The 24,280-nt window shown below is 45.3% G+C and overlaps 2 protein-coding genes and 1 pseudogene across 3 annotated transcripts in view; all 3 read right to left on the reverse strand.

The window, feature by feature from the left end:
- LOC136641548 (zinc finger protein 91-like) overlaps positions 1–24,280 on the reverse strand; it is a 543,065-nt gene that overhangs the window by 119,228 nt on the left and 399,557 nt on the right. The window lies entirely within an intron of this gene.
- On the reverse strand, positions 1,106–23,979 carry LOC136641554 (zinc finger protein RFP-like). Of its 2 annotated transcripts, XM_066617446.1 has the most exons (8): positions 23,891–23,979; positions 21,666–22,199; positions 14,505–14,600; positions 11,999–12,229; positions 11,783–11,805; positions 9,666–9,778; positions 8,475–8,501; positions 1,106–5,720 (listed from the first exon to the last, which is right to left on the reverse strand). In XM_066617446.1, the coding sequence occupies exons 2-8, from the start codon at positions 22,077–22,079 to the stop codon at positions 5,113–5,115; spliced, it is 1,512 nt and encodes a 503-aa protein (XP_066473543.1). In that variant the 5' UTR covers positions 22,080–22,199; positions 23,891–23,979; the 3' UTR covers positions 1,106–5,112. The 2 variants fall into 2 exon arrangements, with proteins under 2 accessions (XP_066473543.1, XP_066473544.1); XM_066617447.1 differs by lacking the exon at positions 14,505–14,600.
- Positions 8,071–8,187, reverse strand: LOC136642956 (5S ribosomal RNA; annotated as a pseudogene).

Below are 24,280 nucleotides of genomic sequence, written 5' to 3' on the forward strand. Positions count from 1 at the left end.
CTTAGTCTGAGGAAGCCTCCAGAGGTTGAAACTCCCCTGTGAGGTGCAGTGGGCACCACATTGACTCTGCTGCATTGCCACTTGGGAAGTTAGCTGTTGGTGTAGTAGGAAAGTGTCAGACTAGGCCTAGGCACTAGCGCAGGGAAACGTGAGTGCAAATTGCCCCACGTGATGGAATTGACTGGTCAGTACCACTCAACCTAACCTGTACAGTAGGGTTTCTCAAACTGTGGGTCGGGACGCACTAGATGGGTCGCAAGCCAATTTCAGGTGGGTCCCCATTCATTTCAATATTTTATTTTTGATATATTAGATTTGATGCTACCTTGGCATGTGACTACATTTGGGGAAATGTTACAGACCTGTACTTGTAACAGGCTGCTCTGTATCTGCTTTTAACAAAGATAGTAAATGGGACTTTCTCCTGGTAAGTGTGGGTAGGACTGCAGCCTAGGATGGTTACAAATTGTCGTGCTTGATGACATCACTTCTGTTCATGACATCACTTCCAGTAAGTCCTGACAGATTCTCATCCTAAAAAGTGGGTCCCGGTGCTAAACATGCGAGAACCACTATTATAAAGGATTGCAGCCTCAGCTGTTTAGTCTTCTATGGTTGTGCTATATACATATTGCTGTCTCAACAGCAATTGACTGAGATTTAAGGATTTTTGAAATCATTCTTTGTGAATGTATGCATTTTTCCTTTGGCTATAGTTGAAAATCATCAATAAAAAGAATTTTAAAAGGAGAGATGCTGATTCTCCCAGAGCTAACAGCCTTTCTGTTTGTACAGGAAAACATTCATGGTCAGCCGCAGTTTTTGGAGAAAGAGAGAGAGAGAAGCTTGTGGAACAGAAGAGGCTGAAGAGCAGAGAATCCAAAAATGTCTGGTAGGTGGACATATATTGGGGATGAGAGGAGACTGGAGTTATTGCAACCAATAGTTAGCACAACCATAGAAGACTAAACAGCTGAGGCTGCAATCTTTTATAACAGTGGTTCTCACACATTTAGCACCGGGACCCACTTTATAGAATGAGAATCTGTCAGGACCCAGGATTCAGGGAATGTCCTTATCACCAAGGCAACTGACTTGACTTGGGTTTTGTTGTGTCTTTGTTTTTTACAATGCTTTATTTATTTATTACAGATACAGGTAAGGAAAATTGGATAGACTTAGGGCTAGGACTACATAGGTTACACACAAGGGTGGTGGCCATCGATTACAACAAACATTAATCCAAACGGAATTATTCATCAATACAAAAATTATCATATTCATTAACCAACTGGTTAATACTTTAACTAAACAATCCATATTTTTCCTCTAACCTTATCTATCTATCTATCTATCTATCTATCTATCTATCTATCTATCTATCTATCTATCTATCTATCTATCTATCTATCTATCTATCTATCTATCCTATCTAAAAATCTAACCTTCAGATTTTTACTTATACACTCTTCTTACCACTAAACTAGTCTCTAAAATAAAATCTTTCTTATCTAATTCTAAATTTCTAATATCACATCTAAAAAGGAGGTCTCCAATTACAATGGTATTACCCCCTTCAATATCTCTTATAGCATATTATATATCATTTTCCATATCTATCCAGTCAGAAAAGGCTTCAGATTTTTACTTATAGACCCTTCTTACCACTAAACTAACCTCTAAAATAAAATCTCTTATCTGATTCTTAATTTCTAATATCACATCTAAAAACAAATATCTCCAATTACAATGGTATTATACTTCACCTATCCACCACATATTTATTAACCCAAAATACAGGTTTAATATTTTCTCCAAAATGACATCTATAATTTATTTTATTTACCTTCTTTTTTAAAAAATAACCCTTTTATTTATCTTAATACCACTTTAGTTTACACAATACTTATATTCCAAATTTACACTTTCATCTAATTAATTTCATATATTTACCACTTTAATTTTCACAATACTTATATTCCAAATTCCATTTTCATCTACTTTAATTTAATATAATTAATAAAATATTTATCTTAATACCACTTAATTTCCGCAATATTTATATTTCAAATTTTCATTTACATCTATTTTGATTTAATATGATAAAAAAAAATTTCTACTTATTATTCAACCATTTTGACCTTCTTCTTATTGCTTACTTTGTACTCTTATTGGTGTTCCCTCTTACTCCTCCGACTGGTTCTTCCACTTCTTCTTTTTCTTCTTAAGTCTGTTGAGTTTCTTGGCCCCCCTCTGTTTTTCTTTCTTCTTTTTCATTCTGTTCTTCCTGAATTCAATCCATAAATTCTTCCTCTTCTTGAGACAGCTTGCTCTCTGAACATTTCCTCTTTTTTCTTCCTTAAGGTTCTTAGTTATTATGACAATTGCTTCTTCCGTCTCCTGTCCCATTTCAAAATACTCCACTTCTTTAACTTCACTCGACATCTGATCCATTCTTTTTTCTTCTCTGTTGTTTATAATCTGTTCCTGCGAGTTTACAAGGGAGGAGCTTATTTGCCCAATTTGTTCAGACAATTCTCTGACCTGTTGCTCCATTTCTCTTCTAAAATCCATCATGAAATCCACCAACAAGGCCTGGCTTTCATGAACAACGTTTAACTTTTCAAAAGCCATTTTTATCAACACCAACTCGAACCACTTCCTGCAGGGCTACTTTCCAATTTTGTATCCAGGGTTACTTTCCAATTTATGTATCCAAAAAAAATATAAATCAATATTCCATGTCCAGTCAATATCAATGATAAATCAATGACAATTCAGTCAAATCAACACACTCAAATTAGGTTAGTATGCCTTTAAATAACAAAAAAAAAAATTCAAGCCTCTTGCTGAGAAACCGAAAGTAACAGTAACCAAGTTTAAATCAAGGCTTTTTGCTGGGAAAATGAAAGTAGACTTTATTTCCTTCGTTGAAGATTACTTATTTATTTCTCTTCGGTACTGTATTGGCAACCTTCAGTCTCGAAAGACTATGGTATCGCGCTCTGAAAGGTGGTTCTGGCACAGCGTCTAGTGTGGCTGAAAAGGCCAATCCGGGAGTGACAATCCCTTCCACACCGGGAGCAAGTGCAGTCTGTCCCTGGTCTGTCTCCCTGGCTATGGGCCTTCCTTCTTTGCCTCTTAGCCTCAGACTGTTGGCAAAGTGTCTCTTCAAACTGGGAAAGGCCATGCTGCACAGCCTGCCTCCAAGCGGGCCGCTCAGAGGCCAGGGTTTCCCACATACCATTAAAAAAAGAATAATCTTGTACTTACTCCAGCAGGGGAAATACCAATTCACCTATTTCCCCCCTGGGTGGCTACCGGCCAGTGTGAATAATCTTGAAATTATCTTCTCCTCCTCCAGACCTCTTACTTACAGTTCTTGGTAGGGTTTTGTTGTGTCTTTGGACTGGTCCACCTGTGACTGATGCTTCAAAACTAGAAAACTGTATGTGTGAATGAGTATTGGGCCATTTCTATGTTTCAAATCCCACCCAGAATGCAGTTCATATCTGGCTGTTCAGTTCAGTTTCAGGAACTTCATAAATGACCTGGAGACAGGGGTGAGCAGTGAGGTTGCAAAGTTTGCAGACGACACCAAACTTTTCCGAGTGGTGAAGACCAGAAGTGATTGTGAGGAGCTCCAGAAGACTCTCTCCAGACTGGCAGAATGGGCAACAAAATGGCAGATGCGCTTCAATGTCAGTAAGTGTAAGGTCATGCACATTGGGGCAAAAAATCAAAACTTTAGATATAGGCTGATGGGTTCTGAGCTGTCTGTGACAGATCAGGAGAGAGATCTTGGGGTGGTGGTGGAAAGGTCGATGAAAGTGTCGACCCAATGTGCGGCGGCAGTGAAGAAGGCCAATTCTATGCTTGGGATCATTAGGAAGGGTATAGAGAACAAAAAGGCTAATATTATAATGCCGTTGTACAAATCGATGGTAAGGCCACACCTGGAGTATTGTGTCCAGTTCTGGTCACCACATCTCAAAAAGGACATAGTGGAAATGGAAAAGGTACAAAAGAGAGCGACTAAGATGATTACGGGGCTGGGGCACCTTCCTTACGAGGAAAGGCTACGGCGTTTGGGCCTCTTCAGCCTAGAAAAGAGACGCCTGAGGGGGGACATGATTGAGACATACAAAATTATGCAGGGGATGGACAGAGTGGATAGGGAGATGCTCTTTACACTCTCACATAACACCAGAACCAGGGGACATCCACTAAAATTGAGTGTTGGGAGAGTTAGAACAGGCAAGAGAAAATATTTCTTTACTCAGCATGTGGTTGGTCTGTGGAACTCCTTGCCACAGGGTGTGGTGACGGCATCTGGCCTGGACGCCTTTAAAAGGGGATTGGACAGGTTTCTGGAGGAAAAATCCATTACGGGGTACAAGCCATAATGTGTATGCGTAACCTCCTTATTTTAGAAATGGGCTATGTCAGAATGCCAGATGCAAGGGAGGGCACCAGGATGAGGTCTCTTGTGATCTGGTGTGCTCCCTGGGGCATTTGGTGGGCCGCTGTGAGCTACAGGAAGCTGGACTAGATGGGCCTATGGCCTGATCCAGTGGGGCTGTTCTTATGTTCTTATGAGCCAGTGCAAGTGGCTCCTGAGTGTCGTGAATGTGCTGTAAAGTATGTTTGTGCTGACTTGGGAGGAGGTGCAACACCTGGAGAGGGTAAGTTTGTCCCAGCCCATGCAGGTCAGCATAGGGGGCTGGAGGGGGGACAGAAGGGAGGAACAGAAGTGGGGAGGGGGCGTTTCCAGGCAGGGGTAGGCGGCTGAGGGCTGGGGAGGAGGCGGATCAGACCTGAGACAGGGGTGGAACCGACCACTGTGGCACAGGCTATATCCCAATCTCCATCCTCCACCCGAGCAGCATTACACGGGCCTCTTGGATCTGCGCCCACAAAGTCACGGGTGTAGATCCAAGTAGCCTCATAGGGCTGGCTGGTGCACGACACAGGGTAAGGGTTCCCTTACTCTGAGTTGCACCCAAGCCTGCTCCTACCCTGCACTGGATACAGCACAGATCAGCTGGCCTGCCTGTTCCAGCACAGGTTAGGATTGTGCCGTAAGACTATAGCCCTTTGCTTGCTTGTCTTTCAGCGTTGGGTGGGTCTCCTCCTTTCAGGCTGGCAAGAGTTGCTTATGGTTGTTGGGATTTTCCTCAAGATACAACACTGTATACAAACGCCCTCCTGCACCCAGAAGAAGGGTCTGAGGCCCTCCCCAGACAGCGAGTCTGGAGGGAAAGAGAAGATGAATCTGTCTGTATCAGCATCAAAAAATTCCACATGACCCTCTTCATAGTCCAAGAACACCCGGATCTTCTTGAGCTCACCTCTCAGGGCCACAGGGGTTGGCAAAGGGGAAGTATAAGCCAAAACTTCATGAGGATGGGATGAGTCCTTCCCCACAGCCCAGATCCCCTCAGGAAGACTAAGGCAAATCCATCCCTTCCGCCTGAGAGACTCTCGAGCAACCCCTACAGCCCACCAGCCCCTTTCTTTCACCTTCTCCACCTTCACCTCCACCTCCCAGCAGTGTCTTCCGGAGGTGAATCTCTCACGGCCCAGCACACAGGGCAATGCATTAAATCTCTCAGGGCTGTAAGGCAGGTTCTGCTTGTGGTTTCCAGACATGACGCTTTTCAGGTCCTCTGATAGAACCAGCTGGGGATGTGCTGTGCCTGGGTCCAGGGTGACACTCACTGTAGGACAGAAAAGGAGAGGAGGAGTGAAAGGTGGCAGCAAAAGGATCAGACTCAGGGCGCAATCCTAACCCACTTTCCAGCACTGGCACAGCTGTGCCAGTGGGGCATATGCTGTATCCTGCAGTTGGGGGGCAGGCACAGAGGCCTCCTCAAGGTATGGCAGTGTTTGTTCCCTTACCTGGAAGTTGCATTACCCTTATGTCGGTGCTGGAAAGTTGGTTAGGATTGCACCCTCAGCTGCTGAGACTAGTGGGCTCTTGTTTCACATTTTGTGATAACAGTTTGAGTACCCCTTATTCATAATACCAAAATACTTTTTTTAAGTGCTAACAATGCGCTTTTTTTTTTTTTTTTTTTTTTTTTTACTTTTTTGCCTAATGAAATGAAAATCACTGTCAGGCCTTTGGCATCCCAGGCCCTGAATTGTTGTAGGCCAGGATGTGGCAGGAGGGGCCTTGATGTCCAGGCCTGGTATGAAACGCAATTAAAAGAGATAGCTGCACTGCATATGTGGCTGATTAGCAATCAGCTGCACCTTTTGCAGGTGGGAGCCATGTGACCTGGGAGAGATGTGTTCAGAGTCAGGTAGGCTATGGTGGAGTGGTGCAATGCACCACTGGACAGCCAATCAGAGTGGGTCACAAGACTGTTTTATGACTATGAGGTCGCCCTATTCTGATTGGCTGGCCCCAGCATATATGTGGGCAGAAAAAGACACCAAAGTGTGGGTTGTTGTGGTGGAGTTTCTGCATGCTGGTTTGTGTACTGATTTTGGACTGCCTTCTCGTGACTGTAACCTGCTGTATCCCTGACTTCTGGATCCCAAAGGATCTCCTCTATGGAGAACTCATGCAAGGAAAGCACCCTACAGGTAGACCACAGCTGCGATACAAGGACATCTGCAAGAGGGATCTGAAGGCCTCAGGAGTGGACCTCAACAAGTGGGAAACCCTGGCCTCTGAGCGGCCCGCTTGGAGGCAGGCTGTGCAGCATGGCCTTTTCCAGTTTGAAGAGACACTTGGCCAACAGTCTGAGGCTAAGAGGCAAAGAAGGAAGACCCATAGCCAGGGAGACAGACCAGGGACAGACTGCACTTGCTCCCAGTGTGGAAGGGATTGTCACTCCCGAATTGGCCTTGTCAGCCACACTAGACGCTGTTCCAGAACCACCTTTCAGAGCGCGATACCAGAGTCTTTCGAGACTGAAGGTTGCCAACAATGGACCGTATGACTGACTACTTTTCTGCTTGCTCCTTTTACCAATACCTGCTTCTGCAGCAAACAAGCCTGTGTCTGCTTTTTTGGCTCTGTTTGGGATCGCCTGCTTCTTTTGTATCTCCCTATGCTCCCGTGCCATTCTGCTATTGGGAAAGCAAGGGCTATCCTCCCCTGCTGAACTGACAATCACAAACTGTGTTTCATGCACAAAATTATTTAAAATATTGTATAAAATTACCTTCAGCCTATGTACATAACTGGTATATGAAACATAAAAGAATTTTGTGTTTAGACTTGGGGCCCTTTCCCCAAGATCTCATTTTTTTGCAAGTATTTAGTGATACAGAAAAATCTGAAACCCAAAACGCTTCTGGTTCCAACCACTGTGCATAAGGGGTGCCCAACCTGTATTGTGATTCAGAAAGGTCCCAATCCAATCCAACCTTTCAGCACTGATGCAGCCATGCCAATGAGGTGTGTTATGCACCCTGTGGAGGAGGTGGCAGTCACGGAGGTCTCCCCAAGGCAAGGAAAATATTTTTTCTTTATGTCAGAGCTGCATTGTAGCTGCATCATCTCTGAAAAATTGAATAGAATTGGGCCCAAAGATACTTATCTCAAGCTTCCACCGGGCCAAATGAATCACAACGTTAAATGTTTGTTGTATTGATTGTTTAGTTTGGTATTTATTTGCATTTTAATATGCAGTAAGGATGGGCAAGTCCAGCATGGCATGACTTGAGTCACGATTCTCCGTCCCCCACAACTTGACTTGAAAACAAGTTCTAATTGGGGAACTTTCTGAGTCGCCCAGAGCATTTTTGCAACTCAAAAAGACTCAAGTCATGAGCATTTCCCTTTAAAAAGCCAGCTGCGGCCCCATGGGGAAAAAAGGGGCTGCTGCCAGGGTATGTGTGTGTCAGAGTTCTCTTTAACTACTCCTCTGATGTCCCCATCCAATCTGTAATCAAGGCAGGAAGAGGTGGGATGGACTGCATGAGACTTCTGACACATTTAATGCTGTATCTAGTTTGGCCCTGAATATGAACAGGTTTTCTGGTCTGAGTCGGGTCAGAGTTATTTTCTTATTTATTGGTTGGCAACCTTCAGTCTCGAAAGACTATGGTAGAAGCCTACAGCACCCAGTATTCCCAAACGGTCTCCCATCCAAGTACTAACCAGGCCTGACCCTGCTTAGCTTCCAAGATCAGGCGAGATTGGGCATGTGCAGGGTAACAGTTGCTGTCTTTGGGATTGTCTGAAATGGCAACATCTCTAACAAAGCAGAGTCTAGAGTCATGCAGGATGAAACACCATTGGACACCAGTCTAATTCCTATGTTTCCAAAAAAAACCACCACCGTCGTCGTCATCGTCACATTCCACTGTAGTGAGCCAAGCTGTCCCTTGTGTCTTGTGGAAGAGAAAGGAGAACATGGCTCCCTTCCCCCTAAAGATATGGATTAAATACTTGGGGGATGGGTTGCTACACAGGAATGTTTCCCCATATCATTTAGTTCCCCACTGATAATTACCTTTGATCAGTGCTTCTCTCAGTGACCCTGTTATGAGGAGGAAAGCATGACAAATTAAAATTTAGGTCATCATATCCATGTTTCACAGCAAGGATGCACATTGTGGGACACTTACTTCTTGAACCTTCCCCAGGCCGCCTTCTCCCTTCTCTTGAACCTTCTCCCAGGCCTAAAATGCTCACAGACATTAACCCAGCAATCCTTAGAGCAGTCCTGTGGAAGATGCAGAATCCTCACCCCTTCATACATCTCTGTAGCTTTGTTCACACCATCATCTACATGCATTACAAATGCTTGGTAGAAGGAAGGGAGAATGTGCCAATGAGACTCACCCTGATACATGCCCAAAACGCCCTCTACCAGTCTGGCTTTTGTCTGCAGCGACCATGCATTATTTAGGGGGAAGATCCTTGCTTAGTGTTCAAGATCATACTATATGTGGGAAGGAGCATTTCAGGAGCAAATTGGTGCAAGGGCAGGAACAGCTGCAATGGAACCTTGAAGTACCCATAAAAGACTTGGGGGAGGGGGGTTAGTACATAAGTATCTTGCAAAGCAATCCTATCTTGCTCTAGAACAGGCATGCCAGGAGGCCTGCGCTATATCCAGCACAAGATAAGGGCCCAAAGTGGCTCAGCTGGAGGTAAGGGGAAATTTTTCCCCTTATCCCCCGGTAAGCCACCGCAGCCCCAAGGGGTATCCTCAAACTTGCACCACCTCAGGAGGTGGCATAAGTCAGAGGAGAGCAGAGTAGCTGGTAGCCACTTCACACTGCTCAAGAACAGGGGCTAGGATCTGGCATATCTGCCGGGTCCCAGCCCTGCCTCCCAAGGGACTTGCACCAGCCCAAGGCACAATTAGGATTGTACCCTTAGAGATATAGTGTTACAATTTCCACATGGAATGAGGATGTATGTCCTCACAGATGGCAGACTGCCGACGGACTGTTGGTGACAGATGCTTGTCTATCAATAACTCTCTTGGTGAGGGGTGGGCTAACTAGCTGGCACAGATCTGAGTGGTCCCATTGAGCAGGCTGGGGTGTTACATTGGCCTTGCCTTCAATTGGTCTACATTGGTCATGTGGCCTTGCTGCACAAGGGTTGGATAAGAGTGGGCTGCCCAGATTATGTTTCTCACAGTGGCAACCACATCTGGATCCACTCCCCTCCCAAAGCAATTCTCCAATACCTTCCAAATCTTTCATGGCTTTATGAAGAACTGAGATTTTTGGAGAGTTGCTCCGGAGTCTCCATTCCAGCCCTGGAGAAAGGTCCAGCTCCCTCGCTCTTGACTCTTGACACCTGAAAGGCAAATAGATGATCCCATTTACAGAATGTTTCAGAGCACCCCCATCCCCTGTAAAAAGATGTACTGTGAAAGAGCAGGCAGGGAACTTAGTTGAGAGTAAATCTACGCAGGAATTGGTTCCTGAGCCTGGCCTGCCATACCAAATCTGGAGCTCCTTCATGAAATCTGGTTCTGTTTTATTCTATTCCCTTTGCCATAAAGGGAAAAGTCAGAGAAACCAACTCTTCTACATCTTCCCCCTTAATGAAAATGAGTTGAAGAGAAGGTTGTTTATTGTGAGAAGTGTTTGAGCTTCTGTATCAAGCACCTGGCTGCTCGTCCCACCAGTGGGTACAGCAATGAGACCTCCAAATGCTGTTATTCATGACCAAGGAAGGAGAAGGATTAAGGATATGATGTCAGAGAACTGCAGAAACAAGGAAAAGATCCATTGCTGTGGGGCAGAATACAGATGGCACCACAGTGCAGACAGTCTGTGGCAACTTCAGTTAAAAGGGCCAAGTTGGTATCCAGGCCAAGCAACCCTGGAGAATGGCTGCAGCTAGCTAGATGGATTCCATATAGAGCAGCTTCCTTTTTTCACACTTCGTACAAGGGAGAGTACATATTCTCTGATGACACAGGCCCTCTTCATATGTTTCCTCACTATGGAAAGCACACACATCTCAGCAAGACTGTGCCTGCTAATCTTGTCCTGTTCTGCTAACACAGAGGTGCCCAAACCCCGGCCCTGGGGCCACTTGCGGCCCTCGAGGACTCCCAATCCAGCCCGCTGGGAGCCCCTAGTCTCCAATGAGCTCTGGCTCTCCGGAGACTTGCTGGAGCCCATGCTGACACAATGCAACTGCCCTCAGTGTGACAGCCAACTGTTCGACCTCTTGTGTGAGCTGTGGGACGAGGGCTCCCTCCACTGCTTGCTGTTTCATGTCTGTGATGCAGCAGTGGCAGAAAAGGAAAGGCCAGCCTTGCTTTGTGCAAGGCCTTTTATAGGCCATGAGCTACTGCAAGCCCTTCATTCATTCATAGAAGTTTAATCTCTAATGTATTCATTTATGTAAATTTATTCAAATTTGAAATGTAAATTAACCCTTCTTTCCCTGGCCTCCAACACAGTATCAGAAGATGATGTGGCCCTCCTGCCAAAATGTTTGGACACCCCTGTGCTAACACTGGCTACCAGTACTCCTCTTCACATTCAGTTTTGTTCCCACTGTAGACAGATGATGTGGAAGTGTGAAGAAGGGGGAAATGATTAGGCAGAGTCATCAGAGAGGGCATGATTAGCAGGCCTGGTCCTGCTCAAGTCACTCACGCATGTGCTCTTCACAGACACCACACATCCAAAGAGGCATATGTATTTAGCTATTCTCAACTTTTTTTTTTTTTTTTTTTGCTGTGGTCCCATAGGAGATATTCTTAAGTTGCAGGGTTCAGGATTCTTTATAGTACCGACCAGATTGAAACACTTTCCAACCACTGATAGTATCTGACAACATTTGTGACCCTATTTTCCTCCTGGGCAGGAGGTCTGGTCTAGAGGGTAGAGCCTCCATTTGCCTGAAGATTAACATCCACAAGGTCGCCAGTTCGAGGCCACCGGCACCGTGCGACCTTGAAGCAGCTGGCAAGCTGCAGCTGAGCTGTTCCATCTGCTCGGAGCGTGGGAGGATGGAGGCCAGAATGTTAAACCAGATCGGAGTGTAACACCTTGAATGTAGTGGTTCTTGAAAGAAAGAACCTTCTTTCAATTTGTAAAAATCCCTGCGTGGATTTAATAAGCCTGCCTATGTAAACCACCTTGAATAAAGTCTTGAATAAAGACCAAGAAAGGCGGCATATAAATACTGTATTATATTATTATTATTATTATTATTATTATTATTATTATTATTATTATTATTATTATTATTATTATTTTCCAGAAGTGATTTTCAAATAGGGAGCCAAGGTTCATACAGAGCTGATACAATAGAAAGGGGAGTGCAAAGGCTTCATACCTGCTCAAAGTATGTCTGATGTCCTGAAAAAAAGAATGAGAGAAATGGGTTTAAGATACTCAGACAAAACTCATAGTTGTCTCCTTGTTATTATCTCACAGGTATTTATAGGGATTCATCAGTCACACTCTTGCCTGTGGACATCCAATCCATTCCATCGATCCTACCTCTTTAATTCACAGGGATCTGGTGGGTCATTTGTGTCCGTAATCTCACCTGCAGAAATTTACTTGGTGGCTGCTGGCACTGCAGCTCCACGTCCTTGATCAGGTGACTGAAATGGGAGATCTCCTCAGCGAGTTTCATCATATTTTCGTCCTGTCTCCTCTTGATCTCTTTTCCCAGGTCAACCAGCTGCTTCAACCAGAAGAGCTCTTTTTCCTGAAGGTACTTGTGCATTTGCTCCACGATAGACATGATCTCCTGTTTCTCTGCTTTTAACTGTTTCTGATGATGAACAGAAATTCAGGGAAGGGGCAAAGGTAGAACATGAGGTTCATTCAACAGAAACTAGAGAGCTGAACTGTGGCGTAGCTAAAAAAATCTACTAGTAAAAAATTTACTTCTGGGTTGGAGTGTGCTTGGTGCGGTTGCACACTGCTGTGATCAGCCGACTACTTTTTTCACCTTTCCCTCCCTTGAAAAGTGGGTGGGGGAAATGAAAAAAGCACAGGTCCCCCAACAATATAACCAACAATAAACTTTGATGATTATTATTAAGAATATTTATGTACAACTTTTCAACTAAAATTTTCACAAAGTGCTTTAGAGACAAAGGGCACAAACCTAACCAGAACTGCTCAGAAGTAAGTCCTATTTTGTTCAGTGGGGCTTACTCTCAGGAAAGTGTGGTTAGGATTGCAGCGGAATCCTGTCTTATGCTGGAACAGGCAGGCCAGGAGGCCTGCATTGTATCCAGCACAATATAGGGGCCCAAAGTGACTCAGCCGGAAGCAAGGGAAAACTGTTCCCCTTACCCCCGGGTAAGATACTGCAGCTCCAGTGGGTCTCCTCGGACTTGCATCACCTCCACGCAGCTCGGGAACGGGGGGGGGGCTAAGATCCAGCATATCTGCTGTGTCCCAACCCTACCTCCTGCTCCCCGCCTGTCCCCAGGACCACCCTTCTTCCACCCCGGAATGCCTCCCTTCCGCCTCCTCTCCGTCTTCTCCTGCCCAAAAAGGCTCACAATTTTAAAAAATGTACAAGAACACCAGCAAACAGTCACTAGAAAAGACACTGTGCTGGTGTGAAAAGGGACAGTTATTCTCCCCTTTCTAAATATAAGAGAAGCACCAATTGGAAAAGTACCTCTACCTAGTTAGCAGGGGTAACTGTATTATGATGCATGGAAATGAGAGCTGACTCATATTAACACCTTATTAGTTCCATGCTGTATCATAACACCTCATTGGCTCATGACTAGAATCCATGCATAGGCTTGCCTTGCAGAAATTTGTTTAACTCCTTTAAGTTGTTCAGGGCTGGACTAACCTCACCCAGGGTGTGGCCTACCTGGGGAGCACAGGTTCAGGTGCAAACTAGAGCAGCCTTGGGCAGTCTGGAAAGCCCTCAGTGGGGCAGAGTGTGAGCCTTGGGCGCACTCAGTGGAGCATGCCTGCACATGATGGAGAAGCCCAAGTGCCGCAAGGCATGGCAAGTTCTGCAGGCGGCTTCCTGCGTCCCAGAAGAGGAGGCTTAGGGTTCAGAAAGTGACCAGGCTAAGTGGGTGGAATCAGGAAGGTGGGAGGGATATAAGGGGGTATAAGGAAAGGGCAAGGAATGAGAAAGAGCTGGAAGGGAGACTCCAGACTTCTGTGAGGCTGGAGAAGACAAACAAAACAAATACACCCAAATGTTGTCTTTCCATCCACTTGTATTTTTAAACATTATTTCTAACAGTTAAAATCATGTCTTTAAAATTACCTAGGCCAGTGGTTCTCACACTTTTAGCACCGGGACCCACTTTTTAGAATGTTAATCTGTCAGGTTCCACCAGAAGTGATGTCATGACAGAAAGTGACATCATCAAGCAGGAACATTTTTAATAAACCTAGGGCACAGTCCTATGCATTGCTACTCAGAAGTAAGTCCCATTGTGTTCAATGGGATTTTCTCCCAGGAAAGTGTGCATCGGATTGCAGCCCTAGGCTGCAATCCTACCAACACATACCCAGGAGTAAGCCCCATTGACTATTATTGTTAAAAGCATATACAGAGTAGCCTGTTAAAAGTACAGATATGTAACATTTCCCCAAACGCAATCACATACCATGATAGCATCAAGTCTAATATATTAAAAATAAAATATTGAAATGAATGGGGGGACCCACCTGAAATTGGTGCGTGACCCACCTAGTGGGTCGCAACCTACAGTTTGAGAAACACTGACCTAGGCAATAAGACAAACACAGTCCAAAGACAAAACAGAACACATGTAGCCTTGGTGATAAGGACAAGAGGAGACACCCAGTCTACTCTCATCCCCAAATGTACAATGGACCCACAGGTTTGGCATTCGCGATATATCTGTGGATGCCAAGTTCACGACTGGAGGGCCTCAGAAGGCCTTCTGTGGAGGCTTTTGAAAGGCACTACCCATTTGCTGGTGGCCCCCCACAGATTTCACTATCCATGGAATTCCATATCTGTGGAGGGTCCAGGCATGGATCCCCGCAGTTACTGGGGGGCCACTGCGTAAACCATTAAAAAAAAAACCTACCAGATATTTGTGGCTTCTCTGCATTTCAGCCTTTTTCTGTTCTACAAGCTTCTCTCTTTTTTTCTCCAGAGACTTCCGGTGGGCCTGAATTATTTCCTGTACAAACAGAGAAGGCTTAGCTTTGGGAGAATCAGCCTCCCCCCTCCCCTTTTAAAATTATTTTTATTGACATTTTCAACTACAACCAAAGGAAAAATGAACACATTCATTCACAAGGAATGAATTCACAAAATTCAAAAACTCATATATCTCAGTCCTGTGATGAGATAGCAATACATGTATATAGCACAATCACAGGAAGTGAACTTAAATAGCTAAGGGCGCAATCCTGAAAATGAGTTGGAATCCTGAAAATGAGCAATCCACATTTACGCCTCCTCTGGAGTAAGCCACATTGGCGCACAATGGTGCACCGACACACAGAGGCTGAATCCAGCCTCTTTGGCAGCTTCCTCCACGAGCCTTGCATCAGCAGTTATGCCAGATCCCAACCTCTGTTCCCGGGGAGATCGGAGCGGCTTGAAGCCGCTCCACTCTCCTCAGACTTCCGCCACCTTAGGAAGAGACGCAAGTCCAAGGAGACCCATAGGAGAAAGGGTGCCTTACCCAGAAGTAAGGGGAAAATTTCCCCTTGCCTCTGGCTGAGCTGCCTGGGCCCCCTATCCTGCGCTGGATACAGCACAAGCCTTTTGGCTTGCCTGTTCCAGCGCAGGGTAGGATTGTGCCCTAAATTAAACAGCAAGACAAACATATAGGCAAATGAGCCTTTCCGAAAAGACAGTAAAGGGGTGAGACTGAAGAGGAAATGGGCCATGGTCAATATTCTCTGTAAGTTCTGCAGGGAGTGTGTGGACCCAGTGGCATTGCTAGGGGGGGTACAGGTCACACCGGGTGACACACACAGGCGGATGACACTCTTTAAAATCAAATAATTTTTTCAAATATTACCATCAACTTATACATCTACTGATGTGTAATTTCATGCAGAATGCAATGAAGCAAACTGCATGGAAATATCTCTATTCTATCAAAAGTTATTGCCAAAAAGCCAGCAGGGGGAGGTTAACGGTGCCCACCACCCAGGGCGTTGCCCTGCCCACTGCATGGGAGGTCCTTCGTAGTGGTGACACACTGGCTTCCCGCAATGTGTGACACAAACCCTGGTGACGCCACTGTGCGGAGCCTGCGCAGAGCTCTGAAGTGTTCAACAATGACATCATCATCACTTCTAAGCTGCAGACAGCCATGATGGAAGCTGCGCGGAACCCTGAGTCCTGCCGTGCATTCACACAGCTTAGAGCAGTGGTTCCCAAACTTTTTGAGTCATGGAGCACTTTTCAGGAGAGAAATTTATCACGGAGCACTATCATCCCCCTTATGTCAAAGGCACATATGTGCATTTTTGGCTGTTTTTACCCAACTGTATTTTTCGTTCTTAGCCAATGTTTTATTGCATGGCAAAAGCACAATTTTTAAAAAAATTCTAAATAGCTTAAATTTTGATCTGATATAATTTTTCCTATCGAAAGTCATTAAAAATTGGAACTTTAAAGATCATTTACCCAAAATTAATTTTGCACATAAGTGTCTTTGGCATAAGGGCAACAATATTTTCACCTAGCACCTACACAGGTAAACTGAATGGCAGAAGTATTGATGATGGAAGGTATTTTTCAGCATTTGGGCCTGTTAAATATCAAGTTTTATTTCAATCGAAGTGTTATTTTGTTCACTAATTTCAGAGAAAAAAGGAAACTGCATGAACGTAAAACAATAACAAAAAACATAAAGGCAAAGCATTTGAGAATGAATTCAAAGCAGGTATTGTAATTCCACTATACGTTAGCCACATAGATATGGTTTTTAAAACCATTTTTATAGTTGCAAAATCAAAAATGTCACTTGACATTGAAAAAGAATGATAAAGTGTTGCCCAGGAACTTAGATAAACTTAGATAATGAGAGGCAAGGGACTCTTTTGATTTGCACAGTGTCTGGTTGAATTTGGCACAGCTGCAACCCCCACGGCACTCAGTAAAATTGGACTCCCCAGTAGGACCTGGACACTACCCAATATTTACCTATACACGGTTCATGGTCGCACAAATTCAGAATTTTGAAATCTTGTCACAGTTCAGGAACTGCTAGCTTAGAGGAAAGGCTGGCTATGTCTTATATATTCTCTAAAGCAGTGTTACCTAAATTGTGGGTCAAGAGCCACTGGTGGATCGCAACCTGATTTTGGGTGGGTCGTGAAACTGACAGGCTGATGGATGATAAAGAAAATGTAATGAGACCTATGGAAAACAAAACTGAGCCACACATATGTGTTTACTCATGAGTAGGCAAATATGCCTCAGCTCTTACTGAAGGCCAGTCAAAGGGGAACACAAAACCACCAGAATGAATGTGGAGCTCAGTGAAAACTCCAGAAGGCGACCCTCCCCTAGTAAAAAAGACAAAAACAGAGGCTTGAGCAGATGGTAACGTGAACCTTTTTTTTAGTCTCAAATAGCAAGGTGGGTTCCAATAGAATGTCATTTTAAGAAATGGGTCCTGTTGCTAAAAAGTTGGTGAACCACTACTCTAAAGGGAATCTTAACCTTAAAGTCAGAGCCCTATTCTGCATTTAGGTTTCTTGGTCACTCTGCAGTGTGAAAGAATACAGAAGGTCCCCTTTATAAATTGGGATTATGGACTAGAAAACTTGGATATATAGTGAAGGGACTTATAAAGGGGAATTTCCCCAATAAGAAATCATGTACATAGGGGTTAATATGGACATTAAATAGGGGTGGATCCATGCTCTTCATGGGACTTAAAGAGCAGAAGAAACAAAGGAATAAGGTAGGGATAGGTAGAAAGTGGCATGTAATCCAATCCTGAACATATATAAACCCATACGTCTGCCATAGTCATTTGTCACAAATCAGAACGCAGCACCGAGAGTCTAGACCCTTTTCAAACCAATGGTGATGTTAATGACTCTTACAGGAGGTCTGGTCTAGAGGGTAGAGCCTCCGTCTGCCTGAAGATAATATCCACAAGGTTGCCAGTTCGAGGCCACCGGCACCGTGCGACCTTGAAGCAGCTGACAAGCTGAAGCCAAGCTATTCCATCTGCTCTGAGCGTGGGAGGATGGAGGCCAGAATATGAAGCCAGATAGGAATGAAACACCTGAATGTAGTGGTTCTTGAAAGAAAGAACCTTCTTTCAAATTGTAAAAATCCCTATTTAATAAGAGATTTAAATTAAGCCTGCCTATGTAAACCGCCTTGAATATGTATTGGCAACCTTCAGTCTCGAAAGACTATGGTATCGCGCTCTGAAAGGTGGTTCTGGCACAGCGTCTAGTGTGGCTGAAAAGGCCAATCCGGAAGTGACAATCCCTTCCACACCGGGAGCAAGTGCAGTCTGTCCCTGGTCTGTCTCCCTGGCTATGGGCCTTCCTTCTTTGCCTCTTAGCCTCAGACTGTTGGCAAAGTGTCTCTTCAAACTGGGAAAGGCCATGCTGCACAGCCTGCCTCCGAGCGGGCCGCTCAGAGGCCAGGGTTTCCCACTTGTTGAGGTCCATCCCTAAGGCCTTCAGATCCCTCTTGCAGATGTCCTTGTATCGCAGCTGTGGTCTACCTGTAGGGCGCTTTCCTTGCATGAGTTCTCCATAGAGGAGATCCTTTGGGATCCGGCCATCATCCATTCTCACAACATGACCAAGCCAACGCAGGCGTCTCTGTTTCAGCAGTGAATACATGCTAGGGATTCCAGCACGTTCCAGGACTGTGTTGTCTGGAACTTTGTCCTGCCAGGTGATGCCGAGGATGCGTCGGAGGCAGCGCATGTGGAAAGCGCTCAGTTTCCTCTCCTGTTGTGAGCGAAGAGTCCATGACTCGCTGCAGTACAGAGGTGTACTCAGGACGCAAGCTCTGTAGACCTGGATCTTGGTATGTTCCGTCAGCTTCTTGTTGGACCAGACTCTCTTTGTGAGTCTGGAAAACGTGGTAGCTGCTTTACCGATGCGCTTGTTTAGCTCGGTATCGAGAGAAAGAGTGTCGGAGATCGTTGAGCCAAGGTACACAAAGTCATATAAGTAAATTGAATAAAGCCTTGAATAAAGTCTTGAATAAAGACCAAGAAAGGCGGTATATAAATACCTGTTGTTGTTGTTGTTGTTGTTGTTGTTGTTACACAGAATTTTATTTCAATACTGTAGGAGCATTTTAAACCATTTTCAAATGAAATAAGTGACTCAGTGAAAAAGCATATCATCGGAGATTAGACGGTGGATGTGACATCAGTGGCTGTCTGCTGGTATTCATTTGCATCTTTTTAGATTGTGAGCCCTTTTGGGACAGGGAGCCATTTAGTTATTTGATTTTTCTCTGTAAACCGCTTTGTGAACTTTTAGTTGAAAAGCAGTATATAAATACTGTTAATAATAATAATCAAGACTGACAGTATAGCATTGTAATACTGTATTGCAGTAGTCTTCAACCATTTTCATGCAACAACCCCAATAAATAAATGATGAGGATGGAGACCTCACTGTTGATCCCACCCAGCCTGCCCCATCATCCACTCTTCACCCTCCAGCACACTATCCCAGCAAGGAAAGTGTATGGGTGCAGAGACGAGGAGAGAAGAGAGAGAGGGAGTAAGGGTGCACATCCAAGCTGCAGAGGCAAGGAAAGTGTCCAGGTGCAAAGAGGAGGGGTAGAGGGAGTTCAAATACATGCTGCAAAGACCAGGAGAGAATAAGGGTACAGACCCAAGTTGCAGAGGCAAATTTAGGTGTGAACATTTTTCTCACTGAAGAAGAGAGAGTGCGGCCTGGTGGCAGGAAAAGGGTGCTATACTTTAAATCAGCCATTTTCAACCACTGTGCCATGGCACACTAGTGTGTCGCGAGAGGTCCACAGGTGTGCCACAGGAATTTGGGGGAAGATCATTTATTAGTAGGGCCAATGGGGATGTGAGCCCCCCACTGTCAGCATGGTGTGCCTTGTCAATTGTCAAAAGCCTGATGGTGTGCCTTGACCACTTTAGTGCCTTGTCAGTGTGCCACGAGATGAAAAAGGTTGAAAATCGCTGCTTTAGATTTTCAAACAGTTAGATGCCACAACCCCACAGATTAGGCTCCACAAGCTCATTGGGGTCCCAGCCCCAAGGTTGAAGACCACTGCCACATTGTGAATCATGATGTTGTTTTAAAAGCTCAGCAGGTCGGGCAAGAGGAGGAAGAGCACAGAGGCCGTTTGAAGCGTGTGCTCTCTCTTTAAAAACTTAAGAGCATAAATGAGCCTCCAGGTCCAGCCTGGGAAAGTTAGAATGATTCTGCAGGTGAAGGACGTAAGTGCAGGGGAAGTTTACATCAAGTTCCTCAACAAGTTGAAGACTAAATGTGGGGAAATGTATAATAGGGACCTTCTGTCTTGCAGGATATCATAGACTCCTGTGTTTTACAAGGTTAGGAAATTAATTTTGGGGGTTATAATTGCTATCCCTTATCAGCTGTTCCTACATGAGAGGTGTCTAGCTGGTGGCTCTTTGCATTAAGTTAATGATCCAGCAGGCTGTTATTGAGGCAGAGGATGGGGCTTAGGCCCATGTTAAGCTAAAAAGCTAGGAGGCTAGTTAATTATTTAAACCAGTGTTTCTCAACCAGTGGTACTTGTATCAGTGGTGGTACTTGAGGTGGTGTCTGGTGATACTCTCAGGACCCCCCCAGACCCCCACCGCCTGGCAGCGAGACCAGCAATGCAATGCAACAAGCAGCAGCAGTAGGAGGCTCCGTTCGGCAGGCAGAACTCCAGTGTGCACTTTTCACACATCCAGAAAAGACTTCCTGTCCACCCTTAGCCTCCTCCCGGTGTTTGTTGCGTTCCATCTGGCCTCCCAATTTGAAAGTAACTGGAGACGACAACAGTGCCAGTTACTTCCAGTGGTTCTTCCAGTAGGTGGACCATGTGAAGTGGTGCAGTGGGGGACAAAGATTGGGAGACACTGGTCTAAACAAGTCAATCTCTGATGGTCTTGAATGGAGGCCTTCCACATGTACCTGAGAACACGGGCTGAGGTGTGAGTGTGTCCTTTTATGAGGTCAGTGAAACAAGGACAGCAAGTGCTGGAGATACTGGGAGGGAGACAGAAGCCAAGGTGGGATTTAGGCAAGAGAAGGGGAAACTGGCAGCTAGCAGTTGCAGACCTGCTCAGAAGACATGTGCAGCTGATGTGGTTTACAGAAGCGGGTACTGCTCAGCTCCATCCAATCCTCATGGCTGCATATTTGTGAGTCAGCCAATCTGACAAAGACACCAGAAACGTCCTGTGATCCTTCTTCTAAAGCAGTGTTTCTCAACCAGTGGTATGGGTACCACAAATGGTACTTGAGGTGGTGTCTGATGGTACTTATGGGACCCCTGGAAACTTGCCATCCAGCAGAGAGATCAGGAACACGACACAGCAAACAGCAGTTGGAGGCTCAGCAGGCAGAGTTCCAAAGCATGCTTTTCCATGGTCAAAAAAGTTCTCCCGTATACCCTGAGCCTCTTACTGGTTTGTTCGGTCTCATCTGGCCTCCCAACCCAGAAGTAACTGGTGGTGATTTTATCGCCAGTTACTTCTGGTGGTACTTTGAATAGATGAACCATGTGAAGTGGTACAGTGGAGGACAAACATTGAGAAACACTGCTCTAAAGGAAGTCCCGGGGCCTGAGCGAGAAGATCCTGGGGCGCAGCACGTACGAAGGAGGCACAGTGAGAACTGCAGGGCCCGCAATCATTCTTTTTGCAGCTCCTTCATTAAAGACAACTGGTTAAGTGAAGTATTCATTTAAACAAATGTCTACCCCACCCTCCTCATCAGATCCAGTGGAGTTTACAGTATTGGGGGAGGGACGGGACATTATCAGACAGCAAGACAATCAACAAAACAACATTTCAGGAATTCGAAACAAGACGAGGAAAGACCCCCCTCCCCGCTTCTAGCAACCAAGTGAAGCCCTGATGTTATAGCTGGTTGGTTAGCTGGCATAGAAAAGTTGTCCGTAAAAGTATCTGTGCCCCCCCCCATTGACTTCATAGGGCAGAGAATCTCAAAGGGAACTTTCCTGCTCACTCCTGCTTGAGAGATCACCATCCCTTGAAGCAAGGACACTTTCCTACCTTATACTCTTTGGCAGCCTCCTCTACAAGAATCACCCGATGCTCCCTGTGCTCCTTGGACCGGTCACACACCACACAGATGGGGGCTTCATCATCCCTGCAGAAGAGCTTCAGGGGCTCCTCGTGCATCTCACAGAGTGTCTCTGCCCTCCTGGTCACCTGGACACTGTATTTCTTGGTGATCTCCACGATGTTGGCCAGCTGCCGGTTTGGCCTGAGGCTGTTTGGCTGAACAACATTCCTGCACTGAGGGCAGGAGGCATTTCTGTCTAGTTCCCCTGAGGACTGGGTCAGGCAGGCTCTGCAGAAATTGTGCCCACACTTCGTAATCACGGGATCGGTGAAATAATCCAGGCAGATGGGGCAGGTTGTCTCCTCGCAGAACTGCTTGACCACACTCCCAGCAGTAGCCATGGCTGGCCCTTCCTGAAGTGCAATCACAGCAACAGACTTGGTTTTGTTTCTGCTTTCAGGCACTGGCTGGGCTTCTCCTCTCCTGGAATTGCTTCTGTGAAGGGGAGGATCTGTACACAGCTGGAATAAATCAGTTGGACATTAACCTTGCAAGGTTTCCAAAAGTATAGCTGGAATGATTTCCAACACGGAAGAACAGTCCTAGTTACCAAACTGAATACAGGTCAGTTCAGCCTCAAAGGAATTTTTTAGGCAATCACTACAAGGCTCTGTACAGGGTGGCCTGGTGGTATCTACTAAGTGGTTCCCTCTTAATGTGTCTCTGTTGAACTTCCTTGGAAACTCACCAGTAACACAGATGATGAACTGTATAGTACTATAGCTACTGTTTCCTCTTGATTCCACACCACAAACATCTCCAGCTAGGTCCTGGAAGCCACATAGAATTAAATAGGGCAGCGTTTCTCAACATTTGTTCCCCATTGTACCACTTTGCACAGGCCACCTATTGGACGTAAACCTATTGCATGGATGCCCCGGTGCCAAAAGATAACCCTGGACTAGAGGATCCTGCACAGATCCTCTCATAGTCAAAGGAAGGATTGATAGGCATTAGTTCAGGGGTGCTCAATAGGTGGATCGCGATCTACTGGTAGATCACGAGGCAAAATGAGTAGATCGCGGAGCCCTGTCTCTCCAAACTGTTAATATGTCAGTTTCGTCTAGTGACTAGACGAAACTGACATATTTAGCTGACACTAAACTGACACTGAAACTGACACTTTAGCTGCTCTTCAGGCATGCAGCAACAAAACTGACGAAACTGACTAGACTCCAGCAGGGGCTCCATACATTAAAGGGGGTGTCTGTCAGACACTTCCTTCCCCCCTGGTAGATCTCCGGGCCTTGCTGGGTTTCAAAGTAGCTCTCGAGCCAAAAAAGTGTGAGCACCCCTGAATTAGTTAATTAATGACCATGAACCATATAATGTTTTGTCAGGACAGGGCTCTTTGACTGAGCTGCAGCATGTTCTGTCACAAAGGCCAAAGATAAACCTGGAATGAGTAAACTGCCATATATACTCAAGTACAAGTAACTAAGGGCCGAATGCTATCCAATTTTCCAGTGCCAGCAATTTCACTAGTAGGTCAATCTGGTCCTCCCCTCAGGTAGAGGAGTAAATGTTTCCTTACACCAAGGAGACCACTAGAACTGCTCCCCTGTACAGGATGCAGCACATGATACAGTACTTTTCAACTCAGATGAGAGATGATCATTCTAAAACCTGGAGAAGAGAAAAAGATAACAGTTGATATTTGGAGAAATTGCAACTTTCACCTCCAAGAGAGCTAGGTCATGGCCCATACTAACTGTCCCGGGAAACATGCAGCCTGGCTGTACCAGCACAGGGTGAGAATTGTGCTGTGGGCAAACATCCCTACAGCTACAGAGCCAGGTTTAGTGTAGTAGGAAAGTGTCAGATCAGGGCTAGTCACTGTTGCAGGAAGAACTGACACAGGATGGAGTTGGCTGATTGAACTTGAACTAGTCGCTACCTCTCAGCCTAACCTATTTCTCAACATCTTTGTGAGGATAAAACTGAAAGGGGGGGGGGGGAGTCCTTACCTGAGCTAATCAGAGGATTAGCAGAATAGACAAGTTAGGATGAATAACAGAAACTGTCACATATTCCCCGAATTTGCTAGCTAGCAAGAAATTCCGACATGGTTTTACAGCAGCTGTACAAGGTCATATACTTATTGTCCAATAAATTCCATTGGGGCTGCAATGGATTAATACAATTTACTTACATCCAGTTTGGTTACTAGGACTGTTCTTCCATGCTGAAGATCATTCCAGCTACACTTGGAAATCTTGCAGGGTTCCTATTGATTTATTCCAGCTGTGTGCAGTTCCTCCCCTTCCCAGAGGCAATTCCAGGAAATAAACGCCCAGTAAGTGCTTTGAAAGCAGAAACGAAACTTAGAGCCCAATCCTATGCAAGTCTATTGAGAAACCCCCACTATAACCAATAAAGCTTACTCCCAGGTAAGTGTGGATAGGATTGCAGCCTAAGCCTTCAAGGAGGTACAACCATGGCTGCTGGGAGTCTGGTCAAGCAGTTCTGCGAAGAGACCACTTGTCCCATCTGCCTGGAATATTTCACCAATCCAGTGACTACAGAGTGTGGGCACAATTTC

Source organism: Tiliqua scincoides, chromosome 2, assembly GCF_035046505.1.
Source record: "Tiliqua scincoides isolate rTilSci1 chromosome 2, rTilSci1.hap2, whole genome shotgun sequence".
Taxonomy (NCBI): Eukaryota; Metazoa; Chordata; class Lepidosauria; order Squamata; family Scincidae; genus Tiliqua; species Tiliqua scincoides.

Excerpts from the sequence above, each read along its gene's own strand:
- LOC136641554 (XM_066617446.1), bottom strand. The coding sequence starts at position 22,079 with ATGGCTACTGCTGGGAGTGTGGTCAAGCAGTTCTGCGAGGAGACAACC. Across the intron at positions 11,806-11,998 it reads CACCAAGTAAATTTCTGCAG|GACATCAGACATACTTTGAG; the intron begins GTGAGATTACGG and ends TCTTTTTTTCAG. Across the intron at positions 9,779-11,782 it reads ATCAGACATACTTTGAGCAG|GTGTCAAGAGTCAAGAGCGA; the intron begins GTATGAAGCCTT and ends TTTGCCTTTCAG.